The 26,328-nt window shown below is 36.3% G+C and overlaps 1 protein-coding gene across 1 annotated transcript in view; it reads right to left on the reverse strand.

Moving 5' to 3' along the window:
• Nucleotides 1–26,328, reverse strand: part of LOC136037358 (choline transporter-like protein 2) — a 114,108-nt gene that overhangs the window by 78,579 nt on the left and 9,201 nt on the right. Inside the window, exons 2-3 of the mRNA XM_065720063.1 lie at nt 20,064–20,244; nt 7,663–7,826 (exon numbers count right to left, since the gene is read on the reverse strand). Coding sequence (XP_065576135.1) covers nt 7,663–7,826; nt 20,064–20,193 — 294 coding nt within the window. The 5' untranslated portion in view covers nt 20,194–20,244. The remainder of the gene's footprint in view (nt 1–7,662; nt 7,827–20,063; nt 20,245–26,328) is intronic.

Genomic DNA, 26,328 nt, shown 5'->3' on the forward strand with positions numbered 1-26,328 from the left:
AAGAACAGAAAGCGTGCCGAGGAACTACCAGAGCAACGCGGAAGCAGACTTGCTGCTAAAAGAGAAAGTGAAAAAAGAAGGCGTGCCGAGGAATTACAAGAACAGCAAGAAATCAGGCTTGCTGCTGATAGAGAAAGTAAGAAAAGAAAGCGTGCCGAGGAATCACAAGAACAGCAAGAAATCAGGCTTGCTGCTGATAGAGAAAGTAAGAAAAGAAAGCGTGCCGAGGAATCAGAGCAACCTGAAAGTTATCGCCTGGCATTCAGGTACAACCCAGTCGATGATTATAGCTTGAGTAGATGTGTTCAAATCGGGACAATGTCTAAAATTTGTCCCTATTGCAAGGCCTTGAAATTCAATGGTGAAACAATGGGAATGTGTTGCGCCTCAGGAAAAGTTAAACTTCCTCTATTGGCTGCACCACCAGAGCCATTGAAGACTTTCCTTACTGGAACTACGTCAGAATCTAAGCGTTTTTTGTCAAGAATAAGAAAATACAACTCATGTTTCCAAATGACGTCGTTTAGAGCCCAAATCGAAAATCCAGATCAATTTATGTTTACTTTCAAAGTAAAAGGGCAAATTTATCATAGAGCAGGGTCCCTTCTACCATTCTCAGGCGAGAATCATAAATTTTTACAATTGTACTTCATCAGTGATAGAAATTCTGAATTGAATGCACGTTGCGAAATTTCTCCCAACGTTGAAAGGACAATCGTTTCCCAATTGCAACATCTTTTCCACGAAAATAATAATTTAGTGCGTCTGTTCAAAACAGCCATCGATTTGATGCCTACTGATACGCATAAAATTGTTATTTCCGCTGACAAAACGCCTCCTGGCCAACATGTGCGTAGATACAATGCTCCAACTATCGACGAAGTGGCAATCGTTATGGTCGGTGATCAGTTTTTACCTCGAGATATTATTCTTCATAAGCGAAACGCTCAGTTGTTAAGAATTGCTGAAACTCATCGATGCTACGATGCCCTACAATATCCTATCATTTTTTGGGATGGAGCCGACGGCTATCACTTTAATATTAAATTGATGAATCCAGCCACTAACAAAGAAATGAATAAGAAATGCAGTGCAATGCATTATTATTCCTATAGACTAATGATTCGGCAGGATGAAGAAAATTATATTTTAAAATGCCGTGAATTGTTTCACCAATTCGTCGTTGATATGTATGCTAAAATTGAATCAGAACGTTTGCTATATATCCGCCTGAATCAGACCAAGCTCCGCTCTGAACAATACATTCATTTGCGAGATGCAGTTATAAATGACGGTAATACAACAAACGTTGGAAGATTAACAATTTTACCTTCGTCATATGCTGGCAGTCCCCGTCATATGCATGAATATGCTCAAGATGCTATTGCGTATGTTCGTCTCTATGGTCGTCCAGATTTATTTATTACATTTACATGTAATCAATCTTGGGACGAGATACTGCAGCTTTTACTTCAAGGACAATCGGCGGTTCATAGGCATGACATTACGGCCCGTGTCTTCCGGCTAAAGTTGAAATCACTGATAAACTACATTGTAAAACTTGAAGTGTTTGGGTCAGTGCGATGCTGGATGTACTCAGTGGAATGGCAAAAACGAGGTTTGCCACACGCACATATACTAATCTGGCTACATAAAAAAATTACTTCGAACGAAATTGATGATGTGATTTCCGCTGAAATACCTGATAAAAATGTCGATAAGGGGTTACATGATATTATTGTAAAAAATATGATACATGGACCTTGCGGTGCACTGAACGAAAATTCACCAGGCATGGCCAAAGGAAGGTGCACAAAGCAATATCCTCGACTTTTAGTATCAAACACAATTACTGGCAATGATGGTTACCCACAATATAGAAGAAGATCTACTGAAGATGGCGGTAAAACAGCAATAATAAAGAAGCGTAACGGTACCACCATCGAAGTAGATAACCAGTGGGTTCTTCCATATTCCCCATTATTATCGAAAACATTTAATGCACACATAAACGTTGAATACTGTAACTCCGTAAAGGCAATCAAATACATATGTAAATACGTCAACAAAGGCAGTGACATGGCAGTTTTTGGCTTGCAGCCCGAAATCAAAGATTTCGATGTAATCGTACAATATCAGGCTGGAAGATACATAAGCAGTAATGAAGCTGTTTGGCGAATTCTTTCATTTCCGATACATGAACGTAGTCCAGCTGTTGTTCACTTAGCGGTACATTTACAGAATGGTCAACGTGTTTATTTCACGGAAACCAACGTGCGACAAAGAGTCCTGAATCCACCGGATACAACATTAACAGCTTTTTTTTCGCTTTGCAAAAATGATTCTTTTGCAAAGAAACTGCTGTATACTGAAGTGCCTTCGTATTACACGTGGAATACTAAAAAATAAAGTATTTGAACGTCGAAAACAGGGTAAGTCAGTCGACGGCCAACCTACCATCTTCAAAGATACCACGATAGGAAGATTCTACACCGTTCACTTCAATCAACATGAATGCTTCTTTCTACGCCTGCTTTTGGTGAATGTACCCGGTCCGACATCCTTTGAGTATTTGAGGACTGTAAATGGTACTATATTTGACACTTACCGTAGTGCATGCCAAGCTCTGAATTTATTGGAGAATGACCAACACTGGGATAACTGCATCAATGACGCGTGCGAAACGTCAACCCCAAGTCAAATTCGTGCATTGTTTGGCATCATTTTAACAAATTGCTCTCCATCAGCTCCTACAGAGTTATGGGAAAAATATAAGCCAAAAATAATGCATTGTGTCGATAACAACGTTAGAGAAATTTTCTTTTTGGATGCGCCAAGAGGTACTGGTAAAACGTTTGTAATAAAACTGATTCTGGCATCAATTCGATCAAAAAATGATATAGCGTTGGCAATTGCGTCGTCCGGAATAGCCGCAACATTGCTGCCTGGTGGAAGAACTGCTCATTCCGCTTTGAAATTGCCTCTGAACTTGCATTCTACAGAAACTCCCACGCGCAATATTTCCAAATCATCTGGGATGGGTAAAGTATTGCAGCAATGCAAACTTATTATTTGGGATGAGTGCACAATGGCACACAAAAAATCGCTCGAGGCTCTGGATCAATGCTTGAAAGATTTGCGAGGGAAATCAAAACCCTTTGGCAGCCATTAATATTGCTTGCGGGAGATTTCAGGCAAACATTACCTATAATACCTAGATCAACTCCTGCAGAGGAAATGAATGCTTGCCTGAAAAATTCTAATTTATGGGCACACGTAAAAACATTAAAATTAACTACAAATATGCGTGTCCGATTGCAAAACGATGACTCTGGTCAAACATTTTCAGATCAATTGCTGGCAATGGGAAACGGAAAGCTCCCAGTAGACTCAATTTCAGGACGTATACAACTACCTGCTGATTTCTGTAATTTAGTGACGTCCAAAAATGAATTGATTGAAAAAGTATTTCCGAATATTCTAAAAAATTATAAAAATAATAAATGGCTAAGTGAAAGAGCGATTCTCGCACCCAAAAATATAGACGTCCACGAAATCAACAATATTGTTTTGACCAAGATTCGAGACCAGGCAGTCCTTTACAAGTCAGTCGACACAGTTTTGGAACCAAATGAAGCGGTTAATTATCCATCTGAATTTTTAAATTCCATAGATCTTTCAGGGTTTCCACCACACGTGCTACAACTAAAAATAGGCGTACCAATAATACTTTTAAGAAATATAAACCCACCAAAGCTTTGCAATGGCACTCGACTTGCCGTAAAAAAACAATGGAAAACCTAATAGAGGCCACAATCTTGACAGGGCCTTTTGAGGGTGAGGCTGTTCTTATTCCTCGCATTCCCATGATTCCAACGGATCTGCCTTTTCAATTTAAAAGATTGCAATTCCCAATTCGATTAGCATTTGCAATCACCATTAACAAAGCTCAAAGTCAATCATTAGAAAAATGTGGTATAGATCTTAATACTGATTGTTTTTCCCATGGACAATTGTACGTTGCATGTTCGAGGGTCGGTAAACCTGACAATCTATTTATATGCAGAGACAATTGGACAGCGAAGAATGTTGTATATTCGCAAGTTTTACGCAGTTAATTTGTATTTTGGAACCAAATGAAGCGGTTAATTATCCATCTGAATTTTTAAATTCCATAGATCCTTCAGGGTTTCCACCACACGTGCTACAACTAAAAATAGGCGTACCAACAATACTTTTAAGAAATATCAACCCACCAAAGCTTTGCAATGGCACGCGACTCGCCGTAAAAAAAAAAACAATGGAAAACCTAATAGAGGCCACAATCTTGACAGGGCCTTATGAGGGTGAGGCTGTTCTTATTCCTCGCATTCCCATGATTCCAACGGATCTGCTTTTTCAATTTAAAAGATTGCAATTCCCAATTCGATTAGCATTTGCAACCACCATCAACAAAGCTCAAGGGCAATCACTAGAAAAATGCGGTATAGATCTTAATACAGATTGCTTTACCAATGTACAATTGTATGTTGCATCTTTGAGGGTCGGTAAACCTGACAATCTATTTATACGCACAGACAATGGGACAGCGAAGACTGTTGTATATTCACAAGTTTTACGTAGTTAATTTGTATTGTATCTATCTATCTAGCTATCTATATAAAAACGAGTTGTGTGTATGCATGTTTGTTTGTTTGTAAAAAGAGCGTTTGCATATGACGTCATTATTAGTACATACGGCTTTGTATATGGACAGACAATGGGAAAGCCAAGAATGTTGTATATTCGCAATTTTTACGTAGTTTGAAACACATATATAAATCTATCTATATTCACAGGTGGGACACAGGGACACAACTACAATGGCGCGTAACTAATATGGCGCGTAACGACTTACGCGCGCGGGGGGGCTTGGGGGCGCGAAGCGCCCCACCAACTAGGTGTTGGGGTGGCGCGAAGCGCCACCCCAACAGCTAGTATAGATATAAAAATAAGTTGTCTGTCTGTGGATCTGTCAGGTGACATGATGTTTCTGTGTCGACTGACGTCATGTTTTCGACTGACGAAATTACAGACCGGGACATCGGGACACAAATGACGACCGGGACACCGGCACATAGGGAATATAAATGACGACCGAGACACAAGGAATGTTCGATTAGCAATCACCATCAACAAAGCACCGGGACACAAATGACGACCGGGACACAGGGAGTATAAATGACGACCAGGACATAAGTAAAAAAAAAATTAAAAACTAATAAAAAAGGTAAAAACTACAAAAAAAAGAAAAAAAAAACTAAAAACTAACAAAAAACTAAAAAAGCTAAAAAGCTAAAAAAAAATGATAAAGGAAAAAAATAAAAAATAAAGGAGAAAAACAAAACTAAAAAAAAGAAAAAAATACTAAAAAAAGGTAAAAAACTAAAACCTAAAAAAAGACCAATTCAAAAACGAATGTATATACAGACCGGGACACAAATACGGATTGTTTTCCCATGGACCATTATATGTTGCATGTTCAAGAGTCGTTAAACCTGACATTCTATTTATATGCACAGACAATGGGACAGCAAAGAATGTTGTATATTCGCAAGTTTTACGTAGTTAAAAACATATATATATATATATATATATATATATATATATATATATATATATATATATATATATATATATATATATATATATATATATATATATATATATATATATATATATATATATATATATATATATATATATATTCACAGGTGGGACATAGGAACACAACTACAATGGCGCGTAACTAATATGGCGCGTAGCGACTTACGCGCGCGGGGGGGCTTGGGGGGGTTGCGAAGCGCCCCCACCAACTAGGTGTTGGGGTGGCGCGAAGCGCCACCCCAACAGCTAGTTAGATATAAGAGAATCAGGAGAATTATTGGAGTTTCGATTATATATTAGAAGTAAAGATCAAAACCATTAGACAATTCCCAGAGTAGATATCCCTTACTCCCAACCGACTTCAATTATCAATCTACAATCGATTTAATTAATCTAGTTATATGACAAATTCAATTATAAAAAGTAAAGTCCTATTATCCTTTTCAATGATTTCTTTTTTCATTTAGAAAATTAGATTTAATGTATACCTAGCTTCTTATTTTACAATGACTCCATTTCTGCTGTATTTGCAGATGTAGAGGTTAGAGGGTGTATTCATATCCGCCATTCACTCCACTTTCAAAGGTTTTAACAGGAAAAAAAATCTAATTTAAAACTCATAGATTATAGAGAAAAAAAAACATAAATATGAAGACATAAATTCGATCTGAGCAAATGTTGTGAAACAGAAAGTATAGAACATTTTTGCAATTTCGCGATTACCTAGTTTCGCATATTATCTTGGTGATAACGCTCTGGGGTCTATATCTGATATGGGAATAAGGCGGGAAATCGGACGTTTCAAAGGCGGTATATTTGCATAAATACTAATCTGGAAGATATTAGGAACTGAAATGAATCACTACTTTGCGTTTTTGTTATTAATTAGCTTCTTATATGATTTACTCAATTGAATCATGAATTTACGCACTATATCGTGGAAAATTATTAGATTTAGGAAAAAAAAACACTAGTTTTAGAACAGAAATCACTATAAATCACTAACTAGAAGAAAATCACTAGACAACATAAAAAATCACTAGAAATAGTGGCAAATCACTAGGGGTGGCAACCTTGGTCCAAAGTTACAAAGGTATTCCCCATGGAACCTTGATAAGCCCAATTTTATTCCTTGTAATAATAAACAACCTTAGTGTTGATTTTATGATTAGATAGAGATTAGTTGACGATCTAGCTTTTCCGGTATATCCGGTAAAAATCCGGTAACCGGTGAAATCCGGTATAAAACCTTCGTTAGGGATACGTTAAATATCCTGGAATAGATACGTTCCAAACTAAATCCCATATGTGAGCCGGAAATCAGAGAACAACGTTGCTTGATCCATTACCAAGGCCGTATCCAGGAGGATGGGCTTACATGGTTGGACCTCCCTTTCCCTTCTGTAATTTTTTCGACTCATGAAACCCTAACAAAATGCGTTAAACAATATTTTATATTTTTAGTTTTTTTTTATCCCCCCCCCAGAAAAAATCATGGATGTATCGTTGTCAATTACATTTATAAAGATTTACTGCTTCTGCTGAAATTTAGCTTAAGAGGCTATTCTGGATCAAAGAAAAAGGATACGTATTAAATCACCATCTCCAACTAGACAATTCACATAGCGTGCCTCATAGTGAATCATAGATGATTCATAACTATTGATTCACAATGGTGGAAAGGTAACCGCTTCTATGACCAAGTCACCTGTAGTGATATGTAGTGTTTGAAGTTTCTTCTTAATGTCTTTTGAGGTTATAACACTATGTAGCTATTTTCAAATTAGAATACACAATGAATACTAAAAACTTATAGAGTATAGAGTATTTATAGGTATAGGTATAGAGTTATAATTTTAACGTAGTCGATTTCACATATCAAAAATTTACGATAAACCCGGACAAATAATTTCCTAGACTTTTAGTCAACCTTTCCCACCTCCAAAATCGCAAATAAAAATTCTGGGTAGGACAATTTTCATAATTCCAACACCTAACCTGATCTGAGGTTCTTACCTGAGGGGTAGGACATCCGGTCAGAACAACGGTAGGCGATGCACATCTCGATAAATCAAAGAAGAACAACTTAGTTTTGTTTTCATATCCTTGTGTTCTTCCACAAAGGTTTCCATTCGAATCAGTGGGGTATATTAGCTGCTCAGGGTGCCCAGTAGTGAAAGCTAAGATTAAAAAAAAAGCAGATAAATAACAGGAGACGTCAAAACAGGAGACGTGCTGTCAAAGCGAATATTCCTTCAAAACGAAGGAATATTCCGTCTTCAATTACACAATTCCTTACTGAAATTCCAGACAGCGACGTTACATTACAGCAAAAAACAACAAAGAGACATAAAACTTAACAAAAAAAAAAACCTCAAACGAGACTGCGGCCAGTAGAGAGAAAAGAGATGAAAGACTAGAATAACGCGGATATTTCGCCTGTATCTAAACTAGCTGAGAATGCCTACTTTAGATATAGACGTTATTTTAGTCTTCCATCTCTTTTCTCTCTACTGATCACATTCTCGTTTGAGGTTTTTTTTTTTTGTTGAGTTTTATCTCTCTTTGTTGTCTGTTGTTATGGCCAGTTCGGCTTAAGAATTTTCATTACAGCAAAAACAATCGTAAGCGTATAAAAAGAAAAATTAAAAATGTATGAATACTTTAGTGTTAGGCCCTATGCTCTCTTGATAAAGGTTACAAGCAGTGACGTACCATTACTCATGCAGGGAAGTAGGAGTCACGACAAGTCACTCAGACAGTTACATTTCATCTCACTGGCAACCAGGACTGTTCAAAGTGCTAAAATTATTATTAGGTTTTTAGTAAAGCCCCCTAGTCGCTTCATTTTGAGACGAAGAAAAGAAAAACAAGAATTTTTTGTAAGCGAAACGAAAGAACGACACTAAAACCATAAAATACAATTCTTACTGCACTATGTGCATACTTCTGCTACTACTTCCACTTCTACTGCTACTATTACTACTACTAAGACTAAGGGTATTAACGTGAAACACTCAGGGACAAACGAGGGGTTGTTGAACTAAACCAAAACACACTATTTTCATACATGTTGTCAAAAGGGCGTATCAGCAATATCACAGGAACGGTTTAGGATATTAACTGGAAACTTTCACAGTATGTTGAGCGGAATGTTGACCTAAACAAAATGCACTATGTCCATATTACTACTACTAAGGCTAAGTATAGTAAGGTGAAACTTTCAGGGGATGTTGAACTATATTCAGATACAACATGTGCGCGCAGGTTGTCAAAAGGCCTATCAGCAGTATCCCAGGAATGGCTTAGAATATTAAGCTGAAACCTTGGTCTAAATATGTGTTTCCCAATTAGCCGAATTCAGGAGTTAAATCTTCCCTTGATCATAGGCAGCGAAAGGCGCTGCCTAAGTAAAGAGCGATAAGGTTTGACTGTACTATTTTTTTCTTCTTCTATTCACAAGGCCACTTCGTATTAAACTTCGAAAAGACTTCGGAAGGAACACATTTGATTGAAAGTTCTAGTATCCTTTTTACAGGTCGAAAGTGATTCAGGGGCAACTGCGAAGCCTGGCAATGATGATCACGACTTCTTGTAATAGTAATTCCTTACGATTACGTCTACTTGCGTGAGTAAGTGCAACTGATTGCGACTGTGACTTCGACTACGCTTTCCAACTGTGGCTACTTGTGATTGTGACTGCAACTACTAGCGATTGTGACTAATTCTGCAACAGCAAGCAAATAGAGTTACCTGTAAATATGGTAGCGACTACTTGCGACTGCTATTGCATCTACTTGCGACTGCTTATGACTGCGACTGCTTACGACCGTGACTAATTGCGACTCCGGATGCTTGCAACTGCAACTACTTGCGACTGCGTGTCTGCAATTATTTGCTACAGTGACTACTTGCGATTGCAAATACAACTACTTGAGAACGCGGCTGCCTTCGAACACGACCTCACTCGGAAAACAACTTCTACTGCAAATGCAACAATGAGTTCTACTTGTAACGACGACATACAACTATTAAAACTAATACTGCTGCTACTACCATTGAACTAAGTCAAAAGAGTTAAAGTGTATCCAGGTTGTCAAAATACCATATAGATTCAAGATCTCAGTAACAGAATAGGATATAAAGTTGAAACTTTCAAGGCATGTTGAATTGTCAACGCTACTGCCGCTAAAGCAGCAACCACTACTTCTCCTGCCCCAATTATTGCTACGACTAAAAGTTTCCAAGACAAGTAACAGTTACAAAATTACAAAATAACAAAATAACAGTTACAAAATAACAGTTACAAAAACAGTAACAGTTAACAGTTACAAGGTCGGTTACTACGATTATAACAACCACAGTACTTTACTATGGCCAAGAAAGAAGTTTTTTAATGAAAAATAAAGAACTACATTAAACCTGGGACCATTGGAAATAAATTCAAATAATAATTCGAGTGTAATAAATCAATACTATTAAATAAATGAACACACATTAGAGTAAATAATCGATTAAAATTTAAAATAAACAGAAACTACCACAAACAGGAGTAGGGTTAACACCCCCTGTACCTCCTTCATCCCTGAAGATAATAAACAAAAAAAAACAAATTTTTTTAAATGAAAGGAAGGAGCGACATTAAAACTTAAAACGAACAAAAATTACTCCGTATATGAAAGGGGCTTTTCCTCCTCAACGCCCCGCTCTTTACGCTAAAGTTTGACTCTTTCTCTCAATTCTACTTTATTAAACAGTAAAAAACTTTAGCGTGAAGGGCGGGGCGTTGAGAAGGGAGCAGCCCCTTTCATACACGGAGTAATTTCATCTCGTTTTAAGTTTTAATATGGCTCCTTACTTTCGTTTAAAAAAACATGTTTTTTTATTTAATTTCTGAACGTTTTTGAATTAATGCAAGTTTGATTTTGGCTCTCCGCACATAAATTTTTAAAATGAAATTTGCATATTAATTCTTTTTTTGGCTAAATGGCTTTCTCTTAGTTTTGATCAGACGATTTTGAGAAAAAAGGGATGGGGGAGGAGGTCTAATTGCCCTCCGATTTTTGGATTACTTGAAAGGGCAACTAGAACCTTTAATTTTTAACGAACGTTCTTGTTAGAAAAAAATATACGTAACTTAAGAATTAACATACGTAACGAACTTTTATATACTTATATTTTTATTATGTATATGAGGGGGATTGTCCCCTCGTTAATACCTCACTCTTTACGCTAAACTTAAACTTTGTCCCACCACTAAAAGAATGGCCCCTGAATCAGAAAGGCAGTAAAATAAATAGTTGAAGTTACTAAAAATACTTTAGCGAAAGATCGAGGTATTTAGGAGGAGATGAAACCCTCATATGCGTAATAATCTCTGTTCGCTTTAAATTTTAATGCTGCTCCTTAATTTTAGTTGAAAAAACTTTTTCATATTTATTTTTTCATTGTTTTTTTTTATAATAATGCTAGAAAATCCTGCGCCCCCTTCATTGAATTTCTCTTCCCCCATGACATATTCCTCCAAAGAAAGATCCTCCCACATAGCCCCCTCCCCTCAACCCCACCCCCAAACCTAAAATAATCCCCCTGAAAAACGTTTGTACACTTCCCAATAACCATTACTGCATATAAACACTAGTCAAAGTTTGTAACTTGCAGCCACTCCCCTGGGGACTGTGGAGGAGTAAGTCATCCCAAAGACATATTTATTATGGTTGTCGACTATGCTGAACAAAATGGTTATCTCAAAATTTTGATCCGTTGACTTGGGAAAAAATTAGCGTGGGAGGGGGCCTAGTTGCCCTCCAATTCTTTTGGTCACTTAAAAAGGGCACTAGAACTTTTAATTTCCGTTAGAATGAGTCCTCTTGCGACATTCTAGGACTACTCGGTCGATACGATGACCCCTGGGAAATAAAACAAATAAACACGCACCCGTGATCGGTCTTCTGGCAAAAAATACGAAGTTCCACATTTTGTAGATAGGAGCTTGAAACTTTTACAGTAGGGTTCTCTGATGCGCTGAATGCGATGGTGTGATTTTCGTTAAGATTCTGTGACTTTTAGGGGGTTTTCCCCCTATTTCCCAAAATAAGGCAAATTTTCTCAGGCTTGTAACTTTTGATGGCAAAGACTAAATTTGATGAAATCTGCATAAAAAGCCGATTCTTTTGATGTATCTTTTAGTATAAAAATTTTGTTTTTTAGAGTTTCGTTTACTATTGAGCCGGGTCACTCCTTACTACAGTTCGTTACCACGAACTGTTTGATTAGTCCTAGCCGCTAAAGTTAAACTTTGGCATGAAAAGCGCTGGTTGGAAAGGAGGAAGAGGTCCCCTAATATAGGGATAAATTTCTGTTTTTTTAAGTTTTAATGTCACTCTTTACTTGTGTTAATTAAAAAAAAAGTTACCACAAAATAAGTTTTTCAAAGAAAAGTAAAGAATTCTATTACACCAAATATGAAAAAAAAAATCAAAATATCTACCAAGCATAAAACTACCACAAGTGATGCATTGATAAATAAATTAAACCCAAAACGAACAGAAATTACTGTTAAAAACCGAGTCAAAACTCAAAAGGAGCTGAAATTATCATAAGTAGGACTCAAAACCCCTATGCCTTCCCAAGGCCAGAACATAAGTTCCCAAGGCCAGGGCCAGGACATAGTGACTGTGCATTGTCAGTTAATATAAATATGCTGTTATTTATTAATTAAAATGTTAATAATATTTGATTTATTCAAGTTATAGAAGTAAAAACATGTAAAATTATTTTTAGTTTTCAGTGATGTGCAAATTATGTTCTGGCGTTGGGTAGACATTGGGGTTATGACCCCTACTCATGTTAGTTTCTGCTCGTTCTCAGTTTGACTCTGTAATTTCTGTTCATTTTGGGTTTCATTTATTTATCGATGCTGATTTGTGGTAGTTTTAAGCTTGGCAGATTATTTTGCTTCATATTTGTTCATTTTCAGATTAATGGAGGTTTTTTTTACTTTTCATTGAAAAACTTATTTTGTGAAAAAAATTTCCTTTAATTAATTTATATTCGTTTTATATTGGTATAGTTTTTCAGGGAAGAAGAAAATAATAGTTTAAATCTTTTCGGTTTTTTTTAAACTTTATAGTTTAGCCTGCTATTTACATGCCGGAGAAACTTTTCATCAATCTTTAACAATTTTAAAATTTACCATTTTAAATACCATTTTAAAAATCTGGACACAAACAGTAGTGTATAATTTAGTTTCATAATAATTTTTCGGTTACTATTTAACTCTAATGTAACCGAGACGAGTTTAGTACTGTAGACGAGTTTCGGTTACTATTGAGTCGGGTCACTCCTTACTAGAGTTCGTTACTGCGAACTGTTAGAGAAGTGGAAGGCATGAATAAATAGTTTCATAATAATTTAGTTTCATACCTTTTCTAGTTGACCGGAAATAGAAACCTTGACACCATTCGCCAAAAAAATCTGTCTACGATCTTTGACAGCTTGGATACACTTACACTATTTTGATTTGGTTTAAATTAAAGAGCAGAATTAGTTATAGTAGTAGCCCTGAAAGTTTGAACATAATACCCTCAGTCGTTCTTGGGATACTGCTGAGATGCCTTAGTGGGAATTAGAATTAACACAGTGTATTTTGTTCTAATCTTAAGGCAACATTTAGTTTTTAAACATAATGGGCAAATTGCATAACTGAGGGGGATTGACCTACGAGCCCAAGAGATAAGTTACAAGACCTTTTAGCTATGCTGTAGAAAATAGCTATCTTAAATTTTGATTGGAAGTGTTTTGAAAATTATGAGCTAAAGAGGAAGGCTGATTGTCCTCCAATCATTTTTTACTCTAAAAGCGGTACTAGAACTTTGAATTTCCAACCAAATTAGGTCCTTTAAAATATCAATGATATTACTTACCATGATAAAGCAGCGCTGCCTATGATATTGCTTATATGCCCTTTTAATGCTTGCATGCGTATAGCTTTTTCCTTTAATTGAAACTCGTCCTAAACGTTTCAACTTAATGCCCTTAAGTGTCAGTAGTCGCAATAACCGTAGAAGTAGTATCAAAAGTATACACATAGTGTCTCCTGGCTAGTTCAAAATCTGTCACAACTTACCCTGAAAGGTCTAACTTAATATTGTAAGCCGTTATTGTGATACTGCTTTGTCACCCTTTTGATAATCTACATGATCATATTTTGATTTTATTTAGTTCAGCACCCACCTAAATATTCCTTGAAAGCTAGTACTATTATCATAGTAGTAGTGGTAGTAGTAGGAACAGTAGTAGCAGTAATAGCGTATAATTATCAGTAGTAACAGTAGTAGCAGCAGTATTAATAACAGTAGTAACATTTACATTTTGCCTTTTGGTCAACTGAACATTCCACTCATGATGCCCCTGAAGTTTCCTCTTGGTAGAATAAGCCGTTAGACAAATATTGCTGATACGACCGTATCAACAATCTGTATACACATAGTCTGTTTTGATTTAGTTCAAATTTTCTCTCAACGTTCCGTTGTTTGGATAGTAGTGGTCGTAGTAATAGTGCTTTTGGTTGCAGCTGAAGCAGCAGTAGTTGTAGTAGTAGTAACGTGCAAATATTGCCTTCATGGTCAATTGATAATCTCCCTTATCATTTCCTGAAAATTCCAAATTAATATACTCAGTCATTCCTGTCCCCTCAACATTTCCTGAAAGACCCATCTTAATGCCCTTCGTATTTTTGGAAAGTAGAGGTCAAACATGCATACCTCTTCTCAATAACATATACTATATGTAAACAATGAACGCATTGCATAACTTGCAGCCAATGCCCTGAAGCCTCGGGGGGGACATCTCCAAACACATAATTACTGATCTTTGCAACAATGCTAAAAAAAATTGATGTCTCAAAACTTTGTTTGGATGTTTGTTATGAAAATGATGGGCGTGGAGGGAGGGTGCTCTCAAATCACTTTGACTCTTAGAAAGGACACTATAACTTCCAATTTCAAATCAAATGGACCCCATCTGAAGTTTATACGACCGTCTATTCCATAAAAACTTTATATGCCCTCAAAGTATATCTTACAACCCTATCCCCAGGGCGCTAGGGGGTTGTGTCAATCCTAGAGGTATTGGTTGTGTCAATCCTAGAGGCATTATTATATGTTCTTTGGACTACTTTGAACACAATCACTATCTCATAATTTCTATCAGATATATTTAGTGAAAAGATGCGTTTTGTCGGGGAGAGGAGGGGCTAAATGCCCCCCATCACTTTTGACGCTCAAAAAGGAACTAGAAGTTCCAATTTTCAACCAAATGAGTTCTCTTCTAAATTTCAAGAACTATCCCTACCATAGAAACCTTAAATGCCGCGCGGCATAATTGACAACCCTCACCTCCAAGCTCTAATGGTTTGTATCAACCCCAAAAGCATTGTTATATGATCTTTGGACTACTTAGACTAAAATGACTATCTAAAAAAAATATCGACACATTTTGGGAAGAACGATATGTTGAGGGGGGATAGCAGCCCTCAGATCACTTTGACTCTCAAAAAGGTACGACCACCCCTATTCTATAAAAACCTTATTTGCCCCCGGGGCATAGCTTACAACCCTTGCCCTGAGAGCTGTGGAGGCGGGATTGGCTTACTAAGACATAATTTCTGGATCCTTCGACTACAATTAATAAATTTGCTATCTCCACATTTTAATCAGACGTCTCTGGGGAAATGATGAGTGTGGGTGGGGGCTGGTTGCTCTCAAATCACTTTTGACTCTTAAAAAGGGTACCATAATTTCCAATTTCAAATCAAATGAGCCCAATCTGAAGTTTATACGACCACCCATTCCACAAAAACCTAATATGCCCCCAGGGCGTGACTTACAGCCTTATCCGGGGGTACTGGGGGGTTGTGTCAACCCTAGAGGCATTGTTATATGTTCTTTGGACAATTTTGAGCCAAATAGCTATCTAACAATTTTAATCAGATTCTCCTCTAAAGTTTATTCAGCCATCCCTTCCATAAAACCTTAAATGCTCCGGGGGCATTACTTACAACACTTACTTCCAGGCTCTGGGGTTTTTTTTCAACCCAAGAGCCTTTTCATATGATATTTAGACTATTTTGAATAAAATGGGTCTCTCAAAATTTCTATTAGATGCATTTCGTGACAATAAACGTGTGTGTCGGGGAAAGGGGGCAGCTGTTCCCCGATCACTTTGACTCTTAAAAATGCCACTAGAACTTCTGATTACCAATCTAATGAGCCCCCTCCCAAGTTTATATGAACACGCTTTGTATAAAAACCTTAAATGCCCCTAGGGCACAACTTACAACTCTCGCTCTGAAGGATGGGGGGGGGGATTTGTCATCCTCAAAAACTTAATTTCCGGAGCTTTCAACAACGTCGAACAAATTGGATATCCCTAATTTTGATTGGAAGTGTTTTAGAAAATGCCAGGCGTGGTGCGGGGGGGGGGGGGGGCATTTGCCCTCTGATCACTTTCGACTGTTTAAAAAGGCAGAATTCCTCTCAATTTCCAATCGAATGAGCCCTTTTTAAAGTTTCTACGACAACGCTTTCTAAAAAACCTGTTATGCTCTACGGGCATAGCTTACAACCCTAATTTCCGGACCTTTCAACTACGTTGAACAAAATGGCTATCTCAAAATTCTGATTGGATGTGTTTGGGGAAAGGGTGGGCATGGGAGGGGGATTAGTTGCCCTCAAATCACTTTCAACTATTAAAAAGGACACTAGCCATTTCAATTTCCAATCGAACAACCCCTTTTTGAATTTTCAAAGACAACTCCTTCGATACGAAGTACCCTGGTCTAAGACAAAAAAAAATATTAATACACTGTGCCAACATCGTTCTTTACTTAGGCAGCACTATTGCGCTGCCTATGACAGGTCTGAAAATAATCACTCCAATAATAGAAGTGTCTAGAGCTTTTGGCCAAAGTTAAAGATCTAGGTCCTTCTTTTAACCTACATTTGTTTGTTTGACATTGAACTAGCACAGATGTACTAGTCCTTTTCTTCTTCGGTTTTGTCATTAACAAATCATAAAATTCTTATTTCACGAGAAATTAAAGCACAGCCGATATTATTATTATTATCGAAATACATCGAAGCAATTCAATACTTGTACAAGCATATCAAAGCAAGTGAGTCATTATAGAGGCATGTCAAAAATGTAATTTTTGCAGAAATATGATCAACAGTAATTTCAATCAACCTGTTGCTCTTCAGTACCGACCCAGTGAGGTTTTTATCAATTTCTCGAAAGGATTTTTGTATTAACTTAATTGGAAAGGCAAGGAGGAAGGATGGTAGGGTTTTAAGGTGGGGAAATGGAAATGATATTATTTAAAGAGTCTGGTTTGATGTTTGCTGTTTTACAAAAAAAAATTAATGTTCTTTTTATGGCACTTTAAATTCTGTCGGTCTGTCTGTCGGTCCCGGTTTTGCTACTTTAGGCACTTCCAGGTAAGCTAGGACGATGAAATTTGGCAGGCGTATCAGGGACCAGACCAGATTAAATTAGAAATGGTCGTTTTCCCTATTTGACCGTCTGGGGGGGAGAGGGGGGCCCGTTAATTCGAAAAATAGAAAAATTGAAGTATTTTTAACTTAAGAACGGTTGATCAGATCTTAATGAAATTTGATGTTTGGAAGGATATCGTGTCTCAGAGCTGTTATTTTAAATCCTGACCGGATCTGGTGACATTGGGGGGGGGGGGGATTTGGGAGGGGGAAACCTAAAATCTTGGAAAACACTTAGAGTGGAGGTATCGGGATGAAACTTGGCGGGAAAAATAAGTACTAGTCCTAGATACATGATTGACATATCCGGAACGGATCCGCTCAATGAAATTTGATATTTAGAAGGCTATCGTGTCTCAGAGCTCTTATTTTAAATCCCGACCGGGTCTGGTGACATTGGGGGGAGGGAGTTGGGAGGGGGAAACCTAAAATCTTGGAAAACACTTAGAGTGGAGGGATCGGGATGAAACTTGGTGGGAAAAATAAGCACAAGTCCTAGATACATGATTGACATAACTGGAACGGATCCGCTCTCTTTGGGGTAGTTGGGGTGGGGTTGTTAATTCAGAAAAATTAGAAAAAACGACGTATTTTAACTACGAAAGGGTGATCGGATCTCAATGAAATTTGATATTTAGAAAGATATTGTGTCTCAAAGCTCTTACTTTAAATTCCGACCGGATCTGGTGACAATGAGGGGAGTTTGGGGTGGGGGAACCTAAAATCACGGAAAACGCTTAGATTGGACGGACCGAGATGAAAGCTGGTGGGAAAAATAAGCAGAAGTCTTAGATACGTGATTTACATAATTAGAACGAATCCGCTCTATTGGGAGGGGGGGTTAATTCTGAAAAATTAAAAAAAAATGACGTGTTTTTAACTTATGAAGGAGTGATCGGATCTTCATGAAACTTCATATTTAGAAGGACCTCGTAACTCAGATCTCTTATTTTAAATCTCAACCGGATCCACCGTCATTGGGGGGGGGGGGCAGTTGGGGGGACCGTAAAACTTAAAGCGGAGAGATCAGGATGAAACTGTATGGGAAGAATAAAAACCTGTCTAAGATACGTGACTGACATAACTGGACCGGATCTGCTCTCTTTGGTGGAGTGGGGGGGGGGGTTAATTTTAAAAATTGAGGTATTTGTAACTTACGAAAGGGTGATCTGATCTTAATGAAATTTGATATTTAGAAGGATCTTGTGCTTTAAAGCACTAATTTAAATTCCGACCAGATCCTGTGGCATTGGGGGAGTTGGAGGGGAAACCGGAATTCTTGGAAAACGTGAAAATTGGGGTATTTTTATCTAACGAATAGGTGATCGGATCTTAATGAAATTTGATATTTAGAAGGAATTCGTGTCTCAGAGCTCTTATTTCAAATCCCGACCAGATCTTTTGACACTGGGGGGAGTTGGAGGGGGAAATCTTGGAAAATACTTGGAGTGGAGGAATCGGGATGAAGTTTGGTGGATAGAATAAGCAAATGTCCTTGATACGTGATTGACGTAACCGTACTGGATTTGCTCTCTTTGGGGGAGTTAGGGGGAGGGGTTCAGTGATTTGGCGAGTTTGGTACTTCTGGACGTGCTAGGACGATGAAAATCGGTAGGCGTGTCAGGGACCTGTACAAATTGACTTGATAAAATCGTTTTCCCAGATTCGAACATCTGGGGGCTGAAGGGAGAGGAAAAATTAGAAAAAATTTGGCATTTATAACTTACGAGTGGGTGATCGGATCTTAATGAATTTGGATATTTACAAGGACATCGTGACTCAGAGCTCTTATTTTGAATCCTGATCGGCATTAAGCCTCTGATTTTCCTTTTAAAGCAATCTATTGATTCTTAGAATTTTGCTAGAGCTCATACCATATGATCTCTTGGCTCTTCCGACCTCGTCACAAGTGCCATATGAGCTCTTAGCTCTTGTTTATATTAGTTATTATTTTGTTGGAATTGAAGAAACTGGTTAGCATCTCATGTTGCACACAAGCAAAAAAGGCAACACAAGCATTTTTTTTCTAAGTGCAGTATTTGTAATATGTAGAAACTTATTTGTTTGTGAATAAAGAAACCTAAATGTAATTAGTATTTCTTATAGAATTTTATAAAACGTATCGCTAGGTATACATTTTAAGTACAGGTATGCACAGATTCAGCCAGCACGGCAGAGGGAGTGATAGAACCGTCAATACTTCCATCTTTAGACCAAGATTTTAGAATTTTTCCCGCGGAAGGAGGCTCTTCAGACCAGTAGTTGTTTCTATTTTTCGTGGTGATTAATATCTTTATTAATATTTGATGCTGTTTCTATTTATCAATGTTCATCGGCGGAGTTTGAGTCCTCAGTCACCATATTAGCAGCGAACTTCATTGAACAATAAGCATAACAAATACAGTGGTTGCCTTAAAATAAATAATTTCTCAAGATTTTACTTTTTAACGACGGAAAATGTCGGGATTAATCCCGACTAACGGTGTGTTAACATGCACGATTAATTTTTAAGTCGTGACTTTTCACTTTTCCACTGGGAAAGGGGTGCATCAGATCAGTTCCCAGAGGGGATCTACCTCCCACAATTTTTTCAGGAGGGGGAGGGGTTACGAGAAAATAAAACTTTACAAAACGCAACGAAAATCTTTTTACATTATTTTTGTTACTATTGCCCAAATCACAAACAAATTTCGGGGTGCAGAGGGTCAAACTTGGGTAACTCTCCCCTGTATACGACCCTGCTGTCTCCTTATTGGGTTCAGGATCGCAAACGTGTTTATAGCAACAAGGATTTATTTTAATCAATGAATTATTCAAATTCTCAAAGGCAAAAAACATGAATAGTTGTAAGTAATTACTCACCGAAATATCCAACGATTCCCCAGCCTCCAAGGAAGAATAAGAATAGAAGCAAACATATGATATCCGTACAGGATCGATTTTTTACGGGGCCCATGGGCCTAGGGCCCGAGGGCGAAACTTTTCCAGACATCACTTCCCAGTCAACTGACGCAACTTAATGAACAAATTCCTTTTCAGAGAGCTATAAAGATAAAGATTTATGGCATGTAGGAAAATATTCTTATAAAAAGCGCTGTCAACAACTGGATTTGCGCAATTCTTCGTTTTAATGAGTCACTTCCAGGCAAACATACACAAGCTAATCAAACAAAAAAAGAACTGTCATAGAAAATAGTAGGGAGTTAAAAATGTTTTTCTTTCTAGTCCATCATATAAAAATACAACAATAACCTTAGAACATTAGGAGAAGACTTATTCAACTACCAATTGAGATATCTGGACCGGAACCAATCTAAGTAACAAAGTCATATAGGGGGGGGGGGGGGGGTCAAAAAGTAATGTTTTAATTATATGTGCAATCACCATCAAAAGTTTGAATTAACTTATCTACACAGGCATAAATAACATCGCTAAAAAATATTCTATAAAGCTATTTCTTTATTATTATTTCCTTAATAGCCTTTCTTTTTTTCTTTTTTTTATAAAAGTGTTTTATTCTTGTTCTCTGTGGTCCATTACAAGCAAAGCTTCTTGGGCCTAATGACTGCTTTACTTTTGTAATAGTTTTTCTTTTAGTATTAATAAATTGATTTATTTATTGATTTCTTCTAGATATTAAATATTAAAAAACAAGTTTTTTTCACCTGAAAGTAAGGGGCAACATTAAAACTTAAAACGAGCAGAAATTATTCCGGATATGAAGGGGTTCCCTCTTTCTCGACCCTCGCTCGTTACTCTAAAGTTTTAAAGTTCTTCTGAAATACTTCCCTTTCAAAGTCGATAGCCATTGGATTTCAGCAGTCTTTCTTAAAGAGTATACAAAAAGTCAAACTTTAGCGTAAAGAGCGAGGGTTGAAGAACTGGTGGTCGCCCAAATATACGGAGTAATTCCTATTCGTTTAAAACTTTAATGTTGCTTACTTTCAGTTGATTTTTGGTATTTGTATGATAAACCCCCATCCTAATATTCTTCTAATATGTTTCTCTGACTTTCAATTCTAATGAAACATACCGAAGTAAGATAAAAATAAAACACTTTAGAAACAAATTTGGGCTATATATTTACACATTAGGGGGGAGGGTAAAGTGTAGCGGGTCTGCATGTCTAATGTGTTAGGTACAATTATTCTTCATGTTATGCTCCAAGAATTGTTTTCTAACTTTATACTGTTCAAATACTCCCCCCACCTCCTAATGTGCAAATATATAGCCCAAACTATATTTTCCATCCTTTCTACGCTAAGCTGATAGAAACTAACGAAAAAAGAACGGTTCAATAATGGGTCAATGAATGAGCAAACTGAGCAGTAAGGGGTTTATCATACAAGTACCACAAGTATAATAAGTGTGGCACAAGACAGAATGGCAAAACTTTTACGTAAAATAGCAGAAAAATAGGAAATATAAAGAATAAAATAAAAACTTTTAAAAAATAGCAGGAAAAATTAAGAAAAATGATAAAAAGTCACTCTTTCATTCTATCTGAAACCTTAGTACAAATGAAAGATTTAAAGAAATAGCAGGAAAAAATAAGAAAAACCACGTGCCGTACGTTAGTTTACCGACAAATAAACTCCCACCAGAATTTGATTACCCATCAGAATCCTGTTTTGAATTTGAGAGCCACGTTCAAGTTTCTAAAAGAGCTTTTTCAAACCGCTATTTTCTTGAGAACTATATTTTAAAAAGTGAGAGAGATGAACAATTGGACAAGTGCTGATTTGAATGCTAATTCTTTTAATGTTAGGTCACATAGTACGCTTGATTCTTCAGATTATTATAATATATATTGTAATTTTTTATAATTATTAATTATAATATATTTTTATAATATATATATATATATATATATATATATATATATATATATATATATATATATATATATATATATATATATTATATATATATATATTTTTATAATATATATATATATTCATAATATATAATTATATTATGTTTTTATATATTTTTTATAATTATAATTATATTTTTTATAACTATATATTATAATTTTTTATTATTTATAAAAAAAAGTACCTAGTGACTTCCATCATCTCAAAAGTATAGTATGTTTATTTCAATAGTGAATAGTGAATACTTCAATAGTGAAGTTAAACTTCAATAGTGAAGAAACTTCAATAGTGAAGTTAAAGAACGGAAATTCCTTAGGTTGAGACAATTATCTACAAATATTTAAAGAATAAGTTTAGTTTCTGTTCCATTGCTTCCAATACATATCCTCAATACTTGGGATATTCCCAGAAACCTAGAAAGTTGCCCCAGTCAATCTAATTTTTAAAAAAGGAGATAAAACAGACCCAAGCAATTACCAGCCTATAGCTATTCTTTTCTTTTTGTCTTTTCTTTTTGACAAAAGTTCTGACATGAATTTGAGTCACGTTCCAGTTTCTAAGAATTCAGATACCGTTACCATTTTTTGAGTTATCGTCAAAAATTCTAGAATTCGTGGATTAAAAAAAGAACTATCACGAAAAAATTGACAGCAAAGAGTTGTGTGTTTTTCTTTGTTGTTTTGAACGAATGGTCATAAAAAACTGAGAGGGCTCATTTGATTGGATTATTAAAAAATTCAGTAACACTTTTAAAGAACATAATTTATCACTGAGCAACTTAACCCCTCCCCCACACAAACGCTTAATTTGCCTAATAAAGGCCTACGCACCCTAAAAAGGTACCAAAACATAATTCAATGAACTATTTAAATGAGAACGACCAAAAGATCCAAAAGTAAGTCAACGTGAGGAAGAACGCGTTTAGTTCTAGGCACGAGGGCACAAGGCCGCGCAATAACGCTGCCTAAGTAAAGAACAATGCTGGCAGAATTTATTATTGTTATACCATGGCCCTTTTTTCCAAAGAGTTTTCGTACAAATTTCGGAAGGAGCTCGATTGAAAATTGGAAGTTACAGTGCCCTCTTTAAGAGTCAAAAGTAATAGGAGGGCAGCCAGTCCCTTCCCACGCAAATCAATTCCCCAAACATATTTTGATAGTCATTTTGTTCAGCATAGTTGAAAGGACCAGTAACTATGTCTCTGGTGATGCCAACCCCCACAGTCCTTGGGACATGGGCTGTAAGTTATGTCATTCGCCCATTGTTTACATACAGTATTTTTATTGAGAAAGGTGGGCATGTTTTACCTTTAATGCCCAAAACGACAATGGACATTCAGAAGAACCTCTCAGATGATTAACTGACCAAAAAGGCAATATCTGCATGTTTCTACTACTACTATACTACTACTACTAGTACGACTACGACTACCACTACAACTACCGCTTCTGTGGCGAGTTCTACAGAGACTGAAGTACAAATTTGAGGAAATGTTGAGGGTTAAGTCGAGCTAAATCAAAACATACTATGTGCATATAGATTGTCAAAAGGGCTTATCAGCAACATCTTTGGAATGACCTTACGCATCAAGGTCCAGGGTATGACGAGGTGGGAGTTGAACTGGCCAAAAGACAAAATTTGTCCGCTACTGCTACTACAAGAACAAACATTGTACCAAACACAAGAGGGAGCAGATAAACAAAGACATGACAAAACACAGGAACTAACATAGGAACAAGCATACAAAAAAATGAATCCGGAGAGGGGTCATTTGCATGAACACAGGAAAGTCTATTTCCCTTTTTAAAACTTGAAAGCGATTGGAGGGAATATAAAATATAATTTATCACAAAAAATACATTTTTGTAATTTTACCTCTTTTTATCAATATTATTATTTATTATGACATCATTGTGTATTATATGACATCATATGATTATGACATCATGCTAAATTCTTGATAAATATAAAAAAAAGATGGATCATAAAGCCGCAAAGTATTTGGTAACAGAAAAAACTCTGAGTTTACTCCCTAGCCCTAACCATCAACATTTTATATCTAAGATTGGGAACCTACTGTCAATGTTTATAAAAGATATATTTCATTTAAGACATTTGTCTAATACTAGGTACTGTCTGAGTACTGGGGATATCCTAACAGAATCAGCCACGTTTCTCATACAGTCTAGAGTAGAGACTTCCAACGTGGCGTGAAGGCCCCACTGGTGGGGCATAGCAATATTTTGGTGGGTCATAGACAGGACGTGTACCCTTCGCCTGACTATACTATAGAGCCTCAGTTTGAAAAAAAAACATTTATCATGTGAATGACGTCACCAGCATATGCATTTAAAAAGCAAAAAAGATAACAAAACAAAATAAGAATGGCGCCATGCATTCTGTTTTGTTTGAAAGTGTTGCCGATAAAAAAAATAAAAGGTATATGAAAGGTATAAAAGGTATATGCTGACAATGTTTTTCATTACCATAAAATGTCTAGAGGACAAACAGAGAAAAAATACCAAGTTAATGGTCTTTTAAGCTTCCTTCAGATGAATTCACGTAAAATTTGGAATAAAAAATTTAAATATCAAAAGGGGGGCATCAGGATATTAGAAATTCCTAGGTGGGCATGTCCCACCTGGTAAGGGGCTATCTGGCCCCATTGGTAAGATTCTAGATGAAGGGTTTTGGTCAATCGTGAAAAGTAGTTGATTTATGTGACTGAATTTTGCAAAAAAGGGTCAGAGGCTCAATGATCCCCTGAGAGGATGTTTTGAAGTACGTATCTTCACCCTTTCTTCCTCTAAAGAGCACTGGTCTTTGACAATCATTGTATAATAGAACTGAAACCTTGAGAAAATTTACTAATGCCCAAACAGGACACAAGGAAATGAGCCCCATACCTTTGCTCAATTCTGAATTATAAGGTGTTAAAGATTTTAAAATCTATTTCTTAAATTTAAGGAAAAACCTTGATATGGCTTAAAGTCATGCAGAAATAATAAGAACAGTAAGGCCGTATCCAAGGGGGCAGGGACTTTGAACCCCTCCCCCCTGAAATGTTTGTCCGACTTATAAAACGTAATAAAAAAAATATAGACAAACTTTTATACGTTTTTAGTTTTTTGTAACCCCCCCCCCCCAAAAAAAAAAAACAAAAAACAATGGATACAGCCCTGAAGAACAGAATTTTCACAAACAATATACAATGAACAAGAGACTGAAGACCCAAGAACAGAATTGAAGCATTTTATTATTATTATTATTATTATTAGATAGGTATAAACATGTCACTAAAAGAACTTTGATAAATTTATATATAAATCCATTACTGAGCTTAAATATAGACAGGGTGAACACACTACTCAATTCCCTTTTTTATGCTGTTCACAAATACAAGGGGTGTTTTTTATGGTCCGTTTGAACGTAAGTACACAACAAAAGATTATTTCAGAAAAATAAATTTATTTACAGAAAGTACATACTTTACTCTCTTTATAAATGAAACCAAAAACGAACCTAAATTACAATAAATAAACGACTCGAACTCAAAACGACAAAAATTAGCATGAGTAAGGCTGTCAACCCCCCATGCCTTCTCAAGACCAGAACATAATTTGCACTTTACTGAAAACACAACACGTTTTAAATATTTTCGCTTTTTTGAATTTAATAAATAAAAATTATTAAGACTTAATTGAATGAATATTTATTGAAGATATATATATATATATATATATATATATATATATATATATATATATATATATATATATATATATATATATATATATATATATATACTAGCTGTTGGGGTGGCGCTTCGCGCCACCCCAACACCTAGTTGGTGGGGGCGCTTCGCGCCCCCCCCCAAGCCCCCCCGCGCACGTAAGTCGTTACGTGCCATATTAGTTACGCGCCATTGTAGTTGTGTCCCTATGTCCCACCTGTGAATATAGATAGATATATATATATATATATATATATATATATATATATATATATATATATATATATATATATATATATATATATATATATATATATATATATATGTTTTTAACTACGTAAAACTTGCGAATATACAACATTCTTTGCTGTCCCATTGTCTGTGCATATAAATAGATTTTCAGGTTTACCGACTCTTGAACATGCAACATATAATGGTCCATGGGAAAACAATCCGTATTCAGATCTATACCTCATGATTCTAATGATTGCCCTTGAGCTTTGTTGATGGTGATTGC

Source organism: Artemia franciscana, chromosome 16 (genome assembly GCF_032884065.1).
Source record: "Artemia franciscana chromosome 16, ASM3288406v1, whole genome shotgun sequence".
In the NCBI taxonomy this organism is placed as follows: domain Eukaryota; kingdom Metazoa; phylum Arthropoda; class Branchiopoda; order Anostraca; family Artemiidae; genus Artemia; species Artemia franciscana.